This window comes from Gymnoscopelus microlampas (assembly GCF_963454915.1).
Source record: "Gymnoscopelus microlampas genome assembly, chromosome: 15".
In the NCBI taxonomy this organism is placed as follows: Eukaryota; Metazoa; Chordata; class Actinopteri; order Myctophiformes; family Myctophidae; genus Gymnoscopelus; species Gymnoscopelus microlampas.
Genome location: NC_139952.1, coordinates 43,689,815 through 43,704,875, shown reverse-complemented (window position 1 = coordinate 43,704,875; position 15,061 = coordinate 43,689,815). Strand labels below are relative to the sequence as shown.

Here is a 15,061-nt window from a genome sequence, read left to right as displayed (position 1 = left end):
TAAATTTCGGCCCCCCAAGGTTGGTGCCCTGTGCTTCAGCACCTCAATCCCGTTAGATAAGCCACCCCCCATTACATATTGTGTTGCAGATCAAACTTTTTCCTAGATTCCATAGATTCATTTCATTGACTATCAGTGTTATGTGAATGAATGTTTTTAGTTTATTTTGGACATTTAACCACTTAAACCCTCAATACCTAGTAAACTTGACCGTTGGCTCTGTACTTGGTCTGCTCTTTCTTCCCTCTAAACAAAACCTCTTTGCTGAAAATAGCCGATCTACAAGCGCTGCGAGGCGTTGTGAGCTTGTAGATCGGCTATTTTCGGCTAATGTTACCCTCAGAATAGGGATTCTATAGGGTTCAAGTGTTAATGTAAAAAAAAGAAAGAAAAAAGTTCCTATCACACAAAGACTTTGCGAATCTGAGGACCTCTGAGGGCCCCCTATGAGTCCCGGACCCCCTGTTGAAAACCCCTGTTCTAGAGAATATTAGAAGAGAACAGAACACGGGTAGACCATTGGCTACATGTAGGACCGGTGTACTGTAAACTCTCCTTGATCAAAGAAAGTATGTCTTAACACACAAGCGTTAACTAGTCCAGAGACAGACTTAAGTCCAGATTCCTGTAATGGATTTAAACATGCATCACAGCATGCCAGAGATGGCAAGTAACTAACGACTTCTGGAACTGATGTAATCTCACACACACACACACACACACACACACACACACACACACACACACACACACACACACACACACACACACGCACACGCGCACATTGTCAGCTGTGGACCTGGAGTGAAGAGGAGCGCTATTTCTGTGCGCGTGCGATTGGGCCATGTCATCCATAGCGCTAAAATCAGCAGACAGCAGGTGTCAGAGAGAGGGAGAGAGAGAGGGAGGGAGGGAGAGAGATTATTTTTTTCACAGAGACGGTAGCTGATGGATGGAGAAGATACAAACGAGGGGTCTAGTTTACAGATAGGGAGAGAGAGAGATGCAAGGAGCAGAAGAGAGATGGTTATTGATAGAGATACTTATATAATGAGAGAGAGTATGGCAGCCTGGCAGAAACACACTAGTAACATTATCATAGTCCTAATCTGATCACGTAGTTCTAGTTAACTGTAATGATCTCCGCCAGGCCGAAGGCAGTGCCATATAGATTATGTTTTCACCCCATGTGTGTGTGCGTGTGTGCGTGTGTGTGTGTGTGTGTGTGTGTGTGTGTGTGTGTGTGTGTGTGTGTGTGTGTCTGTCTGTCTGTCTATTTCTCTGTCTCACTGCAGTCTCTACTGCTCCCTGTTGTGCCAAGAGTCCAAATAGCCAAAACAGCCCATTTATATGGGTAGCCTGGTGCATAAGATGTGTGATATTGCATACCAATTGGCTACCAACGTTTGTGGGAGGGTCTTAGTTTATAAAAAAAACGCCAAAAAGTAGATAATGATTCATGAATGTCCGATCGAATGTCTGATCGACCCCAAAGTTGGGTCACCTCTGAACACAGCAGAAACAAAGGCCATTTCACTTTGATTTCCCTTCGACCCACATTAATGTGCACAAATGTGCAAACTTTTCACAGTTTGTTGCAGAGACATGATTTGGACTAATCTTCTCCAAATGATGTAGCCTACATGTGTCATGATCTCGGGAGAAATCGCCATTTGGCTGGAATTGGCCCCCCATGTCCAATCAACAAATGGGACCCAGGCAGGGACCCAGGCAGGGACCCTCATGGTTCCTTGAGGGGGTTCCAAAGTCCCATTTATGCTACTTAACATTACAGGTCTGTAACTCTAACACATGGACAGTCATGGGTCCATTTGGTTCCATTTGTACACCCACAACGTTTTAAGGGGGTCCTTGACCCATTAAAACCGGGAAAGCATCTGTGTCATTTTAGATTTGAGCTAAAAAGCATGATTTTATACTTTGGCTATTCAAAAATAGCAGATATACAAGCTCATAGCGCGGCATTTCGTGCCGCGCTACGAGTTTGTAGATCTGCTATTTTTTAAAGATCTTGAAAATGTGTGCAAATCTTGAGCACAATCATCTCAAAAGTATTTTAAAAACCTATAATGTCGGGGGTCCTTAAGTTGACATGAAAGAGTTTGAGCACCACTGATATAGAAACATACACATTCACAATGCCAATACCATGCATCACCACACAGAAAGAGGGAGGTATACTCCTGGCAGAGATTTGCCCTCCACTGATCGCACCTCTAATAGCTATCAGGTCATTTGTTTTTTTGTCGTTGTTATATTTGTCTGTCCACTTGTATTCACTGTTACTGTAAATGTCCACATGTTATGTAATTACTTACCATTGCTTACAAGGTGTGTGTGTGTGTGTGTGTGTGTGTGTGTGTGTGTGTGTGTGTGTGTGCGTGTGCGTGTGTGTGCACGTACGTGCGTGCATGCTTTCGTAGAGAGAGGCTGACTGAGTGGGTGGGAAATGACGCCTGATGGATAGAGGGAGGGAGAGAGTGGTAGAGAAACGTAACAAGCGAGCGAGAGAGGGAGGGGAGGGGGGAGGGTGTGTGTGGGCGCATATGGCTGCATGGGTCCACCTCTCTGACAGAAAAGCAGAGAGCAGCGGAACTGCTGTCACACCAAAGAAACGCCACCGACACACACACACACACTCACACACTCACTGCTGCTCCTACAGAGACATAACGGACTGCACACTGCTTCAGGAACAAGGTAGGATGATATAACACACTGCTTCATAATCATGAGGAATATCAGTAACCCATTAAGACAGATGAAAAAAATGTTTTCTAAATCCTAATGCTTTAAAAAATACATATATATTCAAATATTTGCACTAATTTTCACGATTTTACAAAAATAGCAGATCTACAAGCTCGTAGCGCGGCACCGAGTGCCGCGCTACGAGCTTGTAGATCTGCTATTTTTGAATAGCCAAAGAAATCTAAAGTGACACAGATGCGTTAATGGGTTAAGGTAGGGTAAGTGATTTACTTTGGTTAAAATAAGTGTTAAATAGCTCTATATTGTGATAGTACTCATTGCTATGAAGTGCTTGTTCAGTAAAAGGAGTCTCCCATGTCTCTCCGGCTCTTTATTAAAACAGAAAATGCATTTTCAGTGCTCTCTCCTGATTGGCTTAAATGTTGTCACCTACCTGAAAATGTACTATATTCTGTTTACTAAAGAGCTGGAGAGACCCCTGTGACCGAACAAACGCTCTGTAGAAATGATTAGGCTACTATCAGAATATAGTACTTTAACCTTTTTAACAAAACAAAACAAAATACCAAAAAATATCACTTACCCTGCCTTTAAAGTAAAGCTGCGTTAAAAGCCATGGTCATCATCATGAGGATGTTTAATCACCCTTTTAGTAATCATATGAGCCACTGTTGTTTTTGTTGTTGTTTGCATATTTATTGTTGTTGTCCTTAGTCTCTGCTCTGTCACAGCGTGTGAGGGACGGTGGTATAACTTCACAACAGTTGAACGGTCACTGGCTTTAATAGTGACAGATCAAAAAGAAACGCAGATGGACTTTCTTTTAATTCAAACTTTGAATGGAGTCAGTCAGTCAGACTGTCTGCAGCAACATGCATGGGGTTAAACAAAGCCTGATTTATATTTAGTTGCTGCGTGCCGTAAATAGCAGATCTACAAGCTCACAACGCGTGACGCGTTGTGAGCTCGTAGATCTGCTATTTACCGAGCATGACAGCGGCACGCAACTACGTGTAACTGAGGATTTATGAGAGTCTAGTGACGTACATTCATGATATACCGGCACGTCAACTGTCAGTTTGATTCTCTCTCTCTCTCTCTCTCTCTGTCTCTCTCTGTCTCTGTCTCTGTCTCTGTCTCTGTCTCTGTCTCTGTCTCTCTCTCTCTCTCTCTGTCTCTGTCTCTGTCTGTCTTTGTCTCTCTCTCTCTCTCTACAGTACATTCAATTCTCTCTCTCTTTCTTGTTAGTATTGGGTTGATCGAAACATGAGAATTGTGTCCTTACCGTACTTATACACATCAGGCTTGTGTGTGTGTGTGTGTGTGTGTGTGTGTGTGTGTGTGTATTGTCCAGTAGAGGCTAGTTGACAGTAACGGTGAAGACCTCCAGCAGGAGGTCGTTTCATTTCGGTCTCGTGTGTAAAAATAGAACCTGTGTGTCAGTCAGTCAGGCCTGGCCCTGCGGTGCACTGTCTGTAATGCGACACACACACACACACACACACACACACACACACACACACACACACACACACACACACACACACACACACACACACACACACACACACACACACACACACACACACACACACACACACACCAGACCACAGGGGGTCTTTGCAGCCCCTCTGCAAGGCATGTCACAGCAGGAAACCCACAACCGCCACCAAATGTAGGGCATCTGCCTGTTTGATGTGAATCTTTGTCCCCTGTGTGTGTGTGTGTGTGTGAGAGAGTCAGGTGTCAGGTGCATGAGTGTGACACGTGACACAGAAAAAAAACACCACTTTGTGGCCAAAAGTGTGAAGATGAGAGTTTGATTAATTTCCCCTGAATTAACCCTGTGCACCAGTCGTCTTTTCCCCCCCAAATTGATGAGAGTATATTGGGCTGCAGACCCCATTTTGAAACAATCAAATTGTTTCAAAAATGGCACAATGTTTTTTGTGCCATGGACCCCCAGAAGCAAAGATTTGAGTTGATAAACATCTTCTAAATTATTCCAAATGATTCCAAATGTTTAAGATTGGTCAAAATAGCATCGTGTGGCGCTTTGTGAGCTTATAGATTGACTAAAATAAGGTTAAAGTGGTTAAACTGAATTTGATGACCTATTATTAACTAGTTTTGCAGGAGACAAGGACCCCCGGGGGTCCTTGTCGTAAGTGATTAGACCTTAGACATGTAGATTAGACTGTTGCTGCACAACTGTTGTTGCATCAATACAACAAACCTGCCAAAAACAACAACAGCAACCACAGTGATCAGAAATGCTGTCATAATGTTCATATAATAATAGGTCTGTGTGTGGACACTGACTGAATATGAAAACGTAGCTGATTAATGCCTAATTTATGCGCTCTAGCCCACTGTAAATCAGCCCTGGCTGCCTGATATAAGTTGAAAGCCCTTCTTCAAAGCAGAGGGAATATATACAGCCAGCAATGTTTACTGTTTCACTTTGGATCTAAAGCTGCAGCCTAGCAGCACAAACAACTTCCACTTTCCAAGAGATACCGTATATAAGACCAGTAGACCACAGATCAAACAACAGGCAGGCTCTGTATACGGCTGGCTGGCTTTAAGGGTATACCAAATAAAGAACTGATAACGCAAGTTTATGAGTGAGGAGAGGAGAGGAGAGTAGAGGAGAGGAGAGGGTGTGACTGTCCGTTGATGTGTAGCTGGCTACTAGCCTGCTTCTGGCCTTGGATCATATTAGGGCTGGGCAATTAACCGAAAATATATCCAAACCGACATTCCAATAACCGACTTCTTGCTCATGTATGGTTAATTGAATAATCAAGAAGCAGTTTCTTTTTTTGGTGGGTATTTTGTTTTAAAACGTCTTGTATATCAATGAATCAAAATGAAAACATTCTTACAAATCGATTTGTGTGAATAACCACTATAACACTGCATTATACCTCGTTGTATTGGTGGCATACAGTACATATACATACATTGTGAAAACAGATGATCTACGGCAGTGGTTCTCAAACCTTTTCATGTCAAGGACCCCCAAATTGACACTTATTAGCCCGCGGACCGCCATTTGAAAAGATATGGCAGGGACCCCCATAAGAGACGATTTGTACGGCTCTAGCAGTGATTCTCAACCATTTTAATTACAAGGACCCCCAGTTTGACATGCATTAGTGCTACAGACCCCCATTTAATTGCATTTATACCTCTGGGACCCCAATTCATATTGTAAAATCAATGTTCATTTAACTCTGAGAGTGTACAAATGGACGGGTCCATTTGGTTCCATTTCTACACTCTCAGAGTTACAGACCCATAAAGGTCCATTTGGTTCCTATCCATCATTTAGCTGGGGACCCCCTGGAACCCCCTCAAGTACCCCTGGGGGTCCCCGGACCCCACTTTGAGAACCAATGATCTACGGTACAAGCTCACTATGAAGAGGTTGTATTTTCATAGTTTTTTTGTTTTGTTTTTGTTTAGATTTTTCACAATCGTTCAGTAATTATATAATCGAAGTCAAAAGCTTGAAATAATCGTGATATTGATCCCTTTGAAGTCATTATATCGACCCCAGCCCTATATAGATCAGATTGTGGCCTCAGTGCCTTATAGTGCGTGCGAGGCAACGGTGATACAAAGCACAGCGAGGGGACTCTTTATCATACCAGACACTGAGCCACACACTGCCTTCTGGCTGCATGGCTCCATGGCTGGATTAATACCGTGTAAACACGAGCTTTAGGTCCTGATATAACTTTAGACCATAATGATCATCCAACGCAGGAGGATGCGAATATTTCACACCACACCCCTCTCTCTCTGCATCGCTCCCTCGCCCCCCTCCCCCCTCCCACGCTGGCTGACCACCAGCCAGTGAGGATTAAGACAGTCAGTCGAAAGCGCCGGTGGTTAAGTGTGTGTGTGTTTGTGTGTGTGTGTGTATTACTATACTTGTGAGGACCAAACGTCCACTCAAGTGTAGTAGAATATGAGAAATAGACGTTGTGAGGACCATTTTCTTGGTCCTCAGAAGATAAATTGTTATTTTATGGTTGAAAAAAGATTTTTAGAGATACGTTTACTATTAGAAAAAGATTCAGGTTGGGGTTAGGTTCAGGATTAGACCTTTTAGAGGTTAGGTTTAGGGGGTTGGGTTAGATTTTCCCCTATTTTATACTTAGTTGTGCGGCGATGTCAAACACCGGAAAATAGCCGCTCTACAAGCTCACGTTGTGAGCTTGTAGATCTGCTATTTTCCGGCTTTAGACTTGCGGTTAAAAATGTCCCAAAATAAAATCATAAATCAATCATAAAATCGGCTTCCTAAAATGTTGATGTCCTCACAAGTATAGTAATACAAACGTGTGTGTGTGTGTGTGTGTGTGTGTGTGTGTGTGTGTGTGTGTGTGTGTGTGTGTGTGTGTGTGTGTGTGTGTGTGTGTGTGTGTGTGTGTGTGTGTGTGTGTGTGTGTGTGTGTGTGTGTGTGTGTGTGTGTGTGTGTTTGTATTACTATACTTGTGAGGACAAGATGTGATGTCCCCACACGTATAGTAGAATTTGAGAAATAGACATTGTGAGGAACCTGGTTCCTCCTCCTCACAAGAGAAATGGTTGCTTTTGTGATGAACAATTATTCGGGGAACTATATGTTTACTGTTAGGACAAAGACTCAGGTTGGAGGTTAAGACTAGGATTAGGCATTTAGAGGTTAGGTTTAGGTGCTCACAAGTACAGTAGAGTACGTGTGTGCGTGCGTGTGTGCGTGTGCGTGCGGGGCTGGGAGCTATGGAGGGATGGAGCAGATGGATGGTGATGTTGAAGGTAACTGGCTGCTCTCCGCCTCCCCGCCATCCGTCATACGCTAATGATCGTGTCACACCTCCCCTCCCCGGGAGGCCGGACACACACACGCACATGCACACGCACACACACACACACACACACACACACCCCCACACACACACACACACACACACACACACACACACACACACACACACACACAGGCTCCACACTTTCCCTCACCCCGCTTCACCTCTAAATCCCCCGCGGACCTCATACTCACCCCTCTTCATCCTCTTCTCTCATTCATCTTTTTTCTTTTTTTCGGGTTAGGGTCCGTGTTTTCATTTCCTCTCTCTCTCTCTCTCTCTCTCTCTCTCTCTCTCTCTCTCTCCCTGGTGGTAGTACGGTTGCTGCAGGTTATATACAACACGCTACGCTACATTGCTGCTGTGCAGTAAAGTAGGCCTCCTATTGGTGCTTTCTCTCCCTGCAGACAATCTGTCATACAGGTGGCTTCATGCCTCGCCAAACACACTGTAAATGGTGACACGACGTCCCCTTTTCTGCCAAAGATGTTTTTATTTTCCTTCCTAACGCCTGGTTTATAATTCACCGTACGACGGTGTTGCTGCGGGCCAAAAGTGTCCCGCAACGCGCTGCAGACGCGGCGCGTTGTACAACAAAGCATACCAGTGGTGCATTGGACGCGGTAACACACCGTCCCACCAGTCTTTTGAGCAGGAGCACGCACATGCATCGATTAAAAACAACCCTTAAGTTCACGCCTCAATAAAGGCTGTTGTCTACCGGGTGTCACACCAGGTGAATGAACATAGGAATGAGCCTAGATGCATCTCAAGTGTCCATTGTGTGACTAAGTAGGTGTAGTAGGTGTTAAGCCACGTGCGCGTGACAGCTTTAAAATAGCGTCCCACCGGAGATAGATTCACCAAATCAACACTGAAGCATACATTTGGCATTTAATGGACAGAGTGGGTTGAGGTGCTCATCTCACCACTACAGTAGCATTAGACCTAATGTTGGCTTCAGTGAGATGCTTTTTTCCCCCCTGCATCACTTGGGGGGAAACTGAGCTGAGCTTGCAGAAGGCCTTTCTACAATAAATCGCTCAGGACCCCTCCTCCTCCGAGGAAGGGGGCGGCGGGGGGTCTGGTTTTCCGGCGTGTTGCACGGTGCATTAACCCATTAAGACCGGGAACGCGCATCTCTGTGTCATTTTTAGATTTCTTTGGCTATTCAAAAAATAGCAGACCTACAAGCTCATAGCGCTGCACCGAGTGCCGCGCTATGAACTTGTAGATCTGCTATTTTTAGGCGAACATTTGTAACTCAAATCTTTGCTTCTGGGAATTCTGGAAATAGGAGTAGTAGATTTTATTTGGTCTGTAAGGCAGTTATGTACATACACTGTTCTTTTTCACACTCTTTTTTTTTCCATCAATAATAATTGTAATAATAGTAGTACTAAATAATAAATAATAATGATGGTAATACACAGACCAAAAGGTGTAGGCTGAAGCCTAAGCTTATTATGCCTACCCTTTGCACATGTTAATAAACATCATGCTAAAAGGAGATACTAGCATGCTGGAGTAATACAAACACAAAACAACCAAAACAAAACAAAGATCAAAACATACAAGATGTTTTGACAGAAACGAGTACAAAAAAATAAATAATCAAAGTACAATAACTTGAATTTGCAAACAATAAGGAAGAGAAGAAAGCAATGAAAGGTGCAAGATTTTTTTTTTTTTTTTTTTCACACGATGTAGTCTTTTTTATAGGACACGTATATATATATATATATATATATACACATTCGCATAAATATACTCATACATATATATACATACATATTACGCTCATACTACACCTCCTCCTTTTGTATTTACAAATTAGAATATACTTCACTCTAGGGTTCTATATTTATTTATTACTTTTGATTTGTACATCTTTTTAAATTTATATATAGAGCTACAGTTTTTTAAATCGTCATCTAAACTATTCCATCATTTTACCCCTATTACCGATACACAGCTGGTTTTGTTATTTATTCTTGCGTTATTTTGTTTGAAAATGGCAGTTCCTCTGAGCTCATACTGGCTCTCTCTGGGGTGAAACAGTTCCTGGACACAGGTGGGAAGCAGATGATTGTGTGCCTTGTACATTATGATTGCGGTACTCAAGTCAACTAGATCCTGTAGTTTTAAAGTTTGAAAATCAATGAATAATGGATTTGTTGGGGCAAGGTAGTCTGATTTGCTTACAATTCTTAAGGCCTTTTTCTGAAGTAAAACTATTGGTTTGATAGCCGTTTTGTAGTTGTTCCCCCACACTTCCACACAATAACTCATGTATGGGAGTACGAGGGAACAATACAATATGTACAGTGACTTTTGGTTTAGTATTGGTTTCATTCTGTACATCACTGCAATGGTCTTAGATATTTTGGTCCTTAGGTTATTAATATGCGTTTTCCAATTTACTTTACTATCTATTATAATACCCCAAAACTTAGTTTCAAATACGCGTTCTATTTCTACGTTATTAATCATGATTTTAGCCCCTTTGGTAATTGGTCTATTACCAAAGAAATGTCTTCTAATCGTTTTTTTTTTGGGTTGAAAAAACGTAAGGTGTTATAATATCAGTGGTTCTCAAACTTTTTCATGTCAAGGACCCCCAAAATGTGTTTGGTCGAGGACCCCCATCTCAAAATATTTTGTTCCAGGGACCCCCCCCAAAAGCAAAGTATTGAGTTACAAATGTTGTTTCAAAAAATATTTGTACTCAAAGATTCGCACCAATTTTCAAGATTTTTCAAAAATAGCAGCTATTTTTGAATAGCCAAAGAAATCTTAAAATGACACAGATGCGTTCCCGGTCTTAATGCTTTAAGGGCTATGGATGGACGCTGGCCGTCACCTCCAACAACAACACAGCTCTTATGGGAATTACCATGGGTGCTTGTTAGAGAGCCGTAGCTACTGTACCAGTGGCCCCCGATTCCTCTCAGATCAGCCCATGAGCCCCCCGTTTACTGCCTGGAATACCATTTAGCGTTGCTGTGTTGCCCCACTTCCCAGAGAGAGAAGAGACCCCTCTCTCTCTGTGTTATACTGCAGAATCATGTGTCCTCACTGGGAAGAAGCAGTTGTTCCCTGTTCCCTAAGTGGAGGAAGGTCGGAATGCCATTTCCTCTTTATAAGTGGGGGGGTGTGTGTGTGTGTGTGTGTGTGTGTGTGTGTGTGTGTGTGTGTGTGTGTGTGTGTGTGTGTGTGTGTGTGTGTGTGTGTGTGTGTGTGTGTGTGTGTGTGTGTGTGTGTGTGTGTGTGTGTGTGTGTGTGTGTGTGTGTGTGTGTGAGTTTTTTGATCTGCTCCATGTTCCCACCACAGGGGATCAGGGGGCTCAGCAGCATGGCATTCTGGGAATATCAGTGCTGGCTAGGCGGATCGGATGATATCCCCCCCAGCCCCCCCCACCCCCCCCACCCCACCCCGCCAACCCACCACCACAGCTGTTGTTTCTAAGAAAAGCTCCAGGACTATGAAGCTGTACCCACCACACACACACACACACACACACACACACACACACACACACACACACACGCTGGGCAGTCCGACACGCCGCATCTAAGCACAGACAGGCGTACTGTATATATATATATATATACAGTATATAGCCGATGTATGTTCCAGACAGTCATACAATATGCGCTGGCACAATTACTGCCAGTTACATAGTCTAAGCTGTAAATAGCAGCCGTGCTAGGGGACAGGGGAGACAGGGGGGGGGACATGCCCAGACAGCAGTCTGCTAACGCAGATGAAAGACACGCACACAAGCCTGACTTGTCTACTGTATATGTCACTGTTTCCCTGACAATGGGTCAGGACACATTTTTGGCCACGTCATCAGTGGCATCAGTGCCCATACCCTAGGTGGGGTTGGCGAAAGAGGGCCTTTCTGTGTGGAGTTTGCATGTTCTCCCCGTGTCCCCTAGGGTAGGTAGTGGGGAAAGGAACTGGTAGGAATAACGTGTTCCTTCTGCGCGCTACGTCCTACCGGGGAAACCCCCCCCCCCTCTGTCAGGTGATAAGAAGCGGTCTGCTAACTCCCTGAATGACACTGAATGTCTCTTTTGGGTCTTGAGCTGAAACGTATGGGAAACACTGGTGGTCTGTGTCCCCTGCTGTATAGCTACGGGTTTGTTGATGACTACTGTAGCTCTGCTCGCATGTGACTGTGTGTACAGTATGTGACTCTCTCTCTCTCTCTCTCTCTCTGTGTGTGTGTGTGTGTGTGTGTGTGTGTGTGTGTGTGTGTGTGTGTGTGTGTGTGTGTGTGTGTGTGTGTGTGTGAGATTGTGTGACACACACGTGTGCTGAAGCGTGCGTCACACTCTTCGTGGCTTGTGTTGCACGGCGGTCCTCGTTCTCTCTGCGTTGGTTTCCTGTGTCGTTCTCTCTGTTCATAGTGTTGGCCTTTTTTCTTCTTCCATTGAACTGCTACAGGGCTGCAGAGAGACAAAGACAGAGACAGAGAGAGAGAGAGAGAGACAGAGCGAGCATCGGTTGGACTGGAGGAGAGGATAATTGCCTTTCTAACTGCCCAGTGGGAACATGGGATATATGACCTCATCACTCACCTGTGAAGCTCTCCGACAGTAAACAACTTTGAGATACCAAGGTACCACACACACACACACACACACACACACACACACACACACACACACACACACACACACACACACACACACACACACACACACACACACACACACACACACAGTCACACGTGCATGCACAAAAACATGCACGCACGCACGCACGCACGCACGTATGTGTGCGGACACACACGCACGCACTCACGCACACACACGCGCGGACACGCACACGCAAACACAGACACAAGGACACACGGACACACACACGCACAGACACACGCACGGACACACACTCACGTGCACGAGCACATTCTTTTCTAAAGTATTTCTTATCCTAATGCTTTGACTGATCGATTTAAATTTGTATCGACACATCGCGTGTACAATTGATGACAAAAAAACACACAATAGTAAAAAAGATAAACACAAGAAGGCTTGAAAGCCTATTTCCGTCTTAATGTCTTAATGCTGTTAATGTTTTGTATAAAAAAAGCACCTTGAACGAATGGCCTTGTTGTTAAAACGTGCTAAAGTATACAATCACTCTCGCCTTGCCTTTTACAGCGTGCGTTTCTTTTTTTCCTTTAGGAGGATGACTGACTGTTTGATCGTAGGAAGCATGGACGCCCCCCCAAAATCCCCCCCCACCCCCCCGACGCCATGCATTTTGCATCCCACCTCCACCGAGGAGGAGGTGGTGGAGGAGGAGGAGAGGGAGGTGGAGGGGGGTCACCATGACAACAGAAAAGTGGAGGAGCAGGTGAGAGCCACTTTGGTCCCCAAGCATGAGGCCCATTAGAGCTGCTATGTAAATCATTAAGGAAGGTCTATGACGCATGCACAAATACACACACACACACACACACACACACACACACACACACACACACACACACCTATGGGTGTTTGGACTGACATGCGCAAGGACACTTTTGGCACCTTTGGGTGCGTGGACTTAACCCATTAACTCAGGGGTCTTCAACGTTTTCAGGCCAAGGACCCCCTAGCTGAGAGAGGGATGAAGCAGACCCCCCCCTCTATAATGTATACAATTGTGTTTTAGATTAAACTTTTTTTGTTTACTTGGTCTGCTTTTTTTCGCCCCTACACCTAAACCTCTTTGCCAAAAATAGCAGATCTACAAGCTCACAACGCCTCGCAGCGCGAGGCGTTGTGAGCTTGTAGATCTGCTATTTTTGGCTAAAGTTCTCCTCAGAAAAAGGGATGCTAGGGTACAAGTGGTTAAGGTAAAAAAAAAAAAACATATCACACAAAGATTTAGCGGACCCCCTGTAGTAACTCTGAGGACCCCCTAGGGGTTGAAGACCCTGCATTAATTCATTCACTGCCACGGAATGAATTAATTAATTTCTCCGTCTACCGTCCCACTGCCAGCGAAAAGGGCGATTTTACTGTACCGTTGAAACATCATGGAATATTCTCCGTGACCTCCTTACTCACGGAGTTCAGCTCATTACATGCACGGGGGTCACTTAGAAAACAACAGAAATTCGAGAAAAATGTACTGCTGTGAATCCTTTAACATGGAAGCAGGCGATCATTGTTTTTTTTTGGGTCACGTGACTTATGGGTTTAGCTACTCTTCTTCGGTGGTAATTGGATCATTCGCAGCCCCGACACCCCCCCCCCCCCCCCACCAAAAAAAAGAACCCACGTCAATTACGTCCTTGGCAGTGAATGAGTGACCGGACAAGTATAGTAATACATGTACACACACACGCTAAAGTATGTTTTTATTACACAGAAGCACTGCAACCCGGTACAACCAAAGAGGAAAATGAAGGTAAGCTTAAACACACATTGAATCACGCATTATGTACAGGTATGCTTATTGTTAAACAGCCTTTTGAGATGACTGTGTGTGTGTGCACGCATTTCAGCCTAAAGGGAAGTTGGTACGGAGCAAAGCCATTTGTGAGGACATGCAAGACTGCCAGGTAACAAACACACGCACACACGCACACACACACGCACACACACACACGCACGCACACACACACGCACGCACGCGCGCGCGCGCGCGCACGCACGCACGCACGCACGCACGCACGCACGCACGCACGCACGCACGCACACACACACACACACACACACACACACACACACACACACACACACACACACACACACACACACACACACACACACACACACACACACACACACACACACACACACACACACACACACACACATCATCATCATCCTTCCCTTCTTCCCCGCCAGGCCTCTGTAGAAGCGAATGTTTTGTCCGGTTGCCGTGACGATGAGGAGGACAGGGCCTCCTGCAAGGATGAGGAGAAGAGCAAAGACCCAAAGAAACAGCTAACCAAAGGTGTGCGTGTGCGTGTGCGTGTCAGTGTGCGTGTGTGTGTGTGTGTGTGTGTCAGTGTGTGTGTGTGTGAGTGCCTGCCTGCCTGCCTGCCTGCGTGCGTGCAAAAATACAATATGCAGTGGAAATGACTCTTACATTTCCCCACCATGCATTGCAGAGCCCAGCGTGGAGTACACAGACTCCACGGGTATCGACCTGCACCAGTTCATTGTGGACACCCTGAACAGTAACCCCCGAGACCGCATGATGCTCCTCAACCTAGAGCACAACATGGTGGAATACATCAACAGCAACAGGTGAGCGTGTGTGTGCTGGGTTGAACGTGATCAGTGGAGCTCCCTCTGGTGGTGGTGTTGTGATTGTGGACTTGATTGACGTTTTTGAAGTAGTTTGACAGGTATATATATGGGTGTGTGTGGTGTAGTGGCATTTACAGTGGTGGAAAAAGTACTCAAATTATTTACTTAAGGAATGTAAAAGTACCAATACTGCAATATA

At 44.8% G+C, this 15,061-nt stretch overlaps 1 protein-coding gene across 4 annotated transcripts in view; it reads left to right on the top strand.

Annotated features, from left to right (window-relative positions):
• Window positions 1-2,569: 2,569 nt before the first annotated feature.
• Window positions 2,570-15,061, top strand: part of arpp21 (cAMP-regulated phosphoprotein, 21) — a 33,790-nt gene continuing 21,298 nt past the window's right edge. The window contains exons 1-7 of one of the 4 annotated variants that reach the window (XM_084081011.1): window positions 2,570-2,721; window positions 12,053-12,227; window positions 12,796-12,967; window positions 13,973-14,011; window positions 14,109-14,165; window positions 14,455-14,563; window positions 14,721-14,859. In XM_084081011.1, coding sequence (XP_083937137.1) covers window positions 12,800-12,967; window positions 13,973-14,011; window positions 14,109-14,165; window positions 14,455-14,563; window positions 14,721-14,859 — 512 coding nt within the window. In that variant the 5' untranslated portion in view covers window positions 2,570-2,721; window positions 12,053-12,227; window positions 12,796-12,799. The remainder of the gene's footprint in view (window positions 2,722-12,052; window positions 12,228-12,795; window positions 12,968-13,972; window positions 14,012-14,108; window positions 14,166-14,454; window positions 14,564-14,720; window positions 14,860-15,061) is intronic. The other 3 variants (XM_084081010.1, XM_084081009.1, XM_084081012.1) reach the window with 3 other exon arrangements.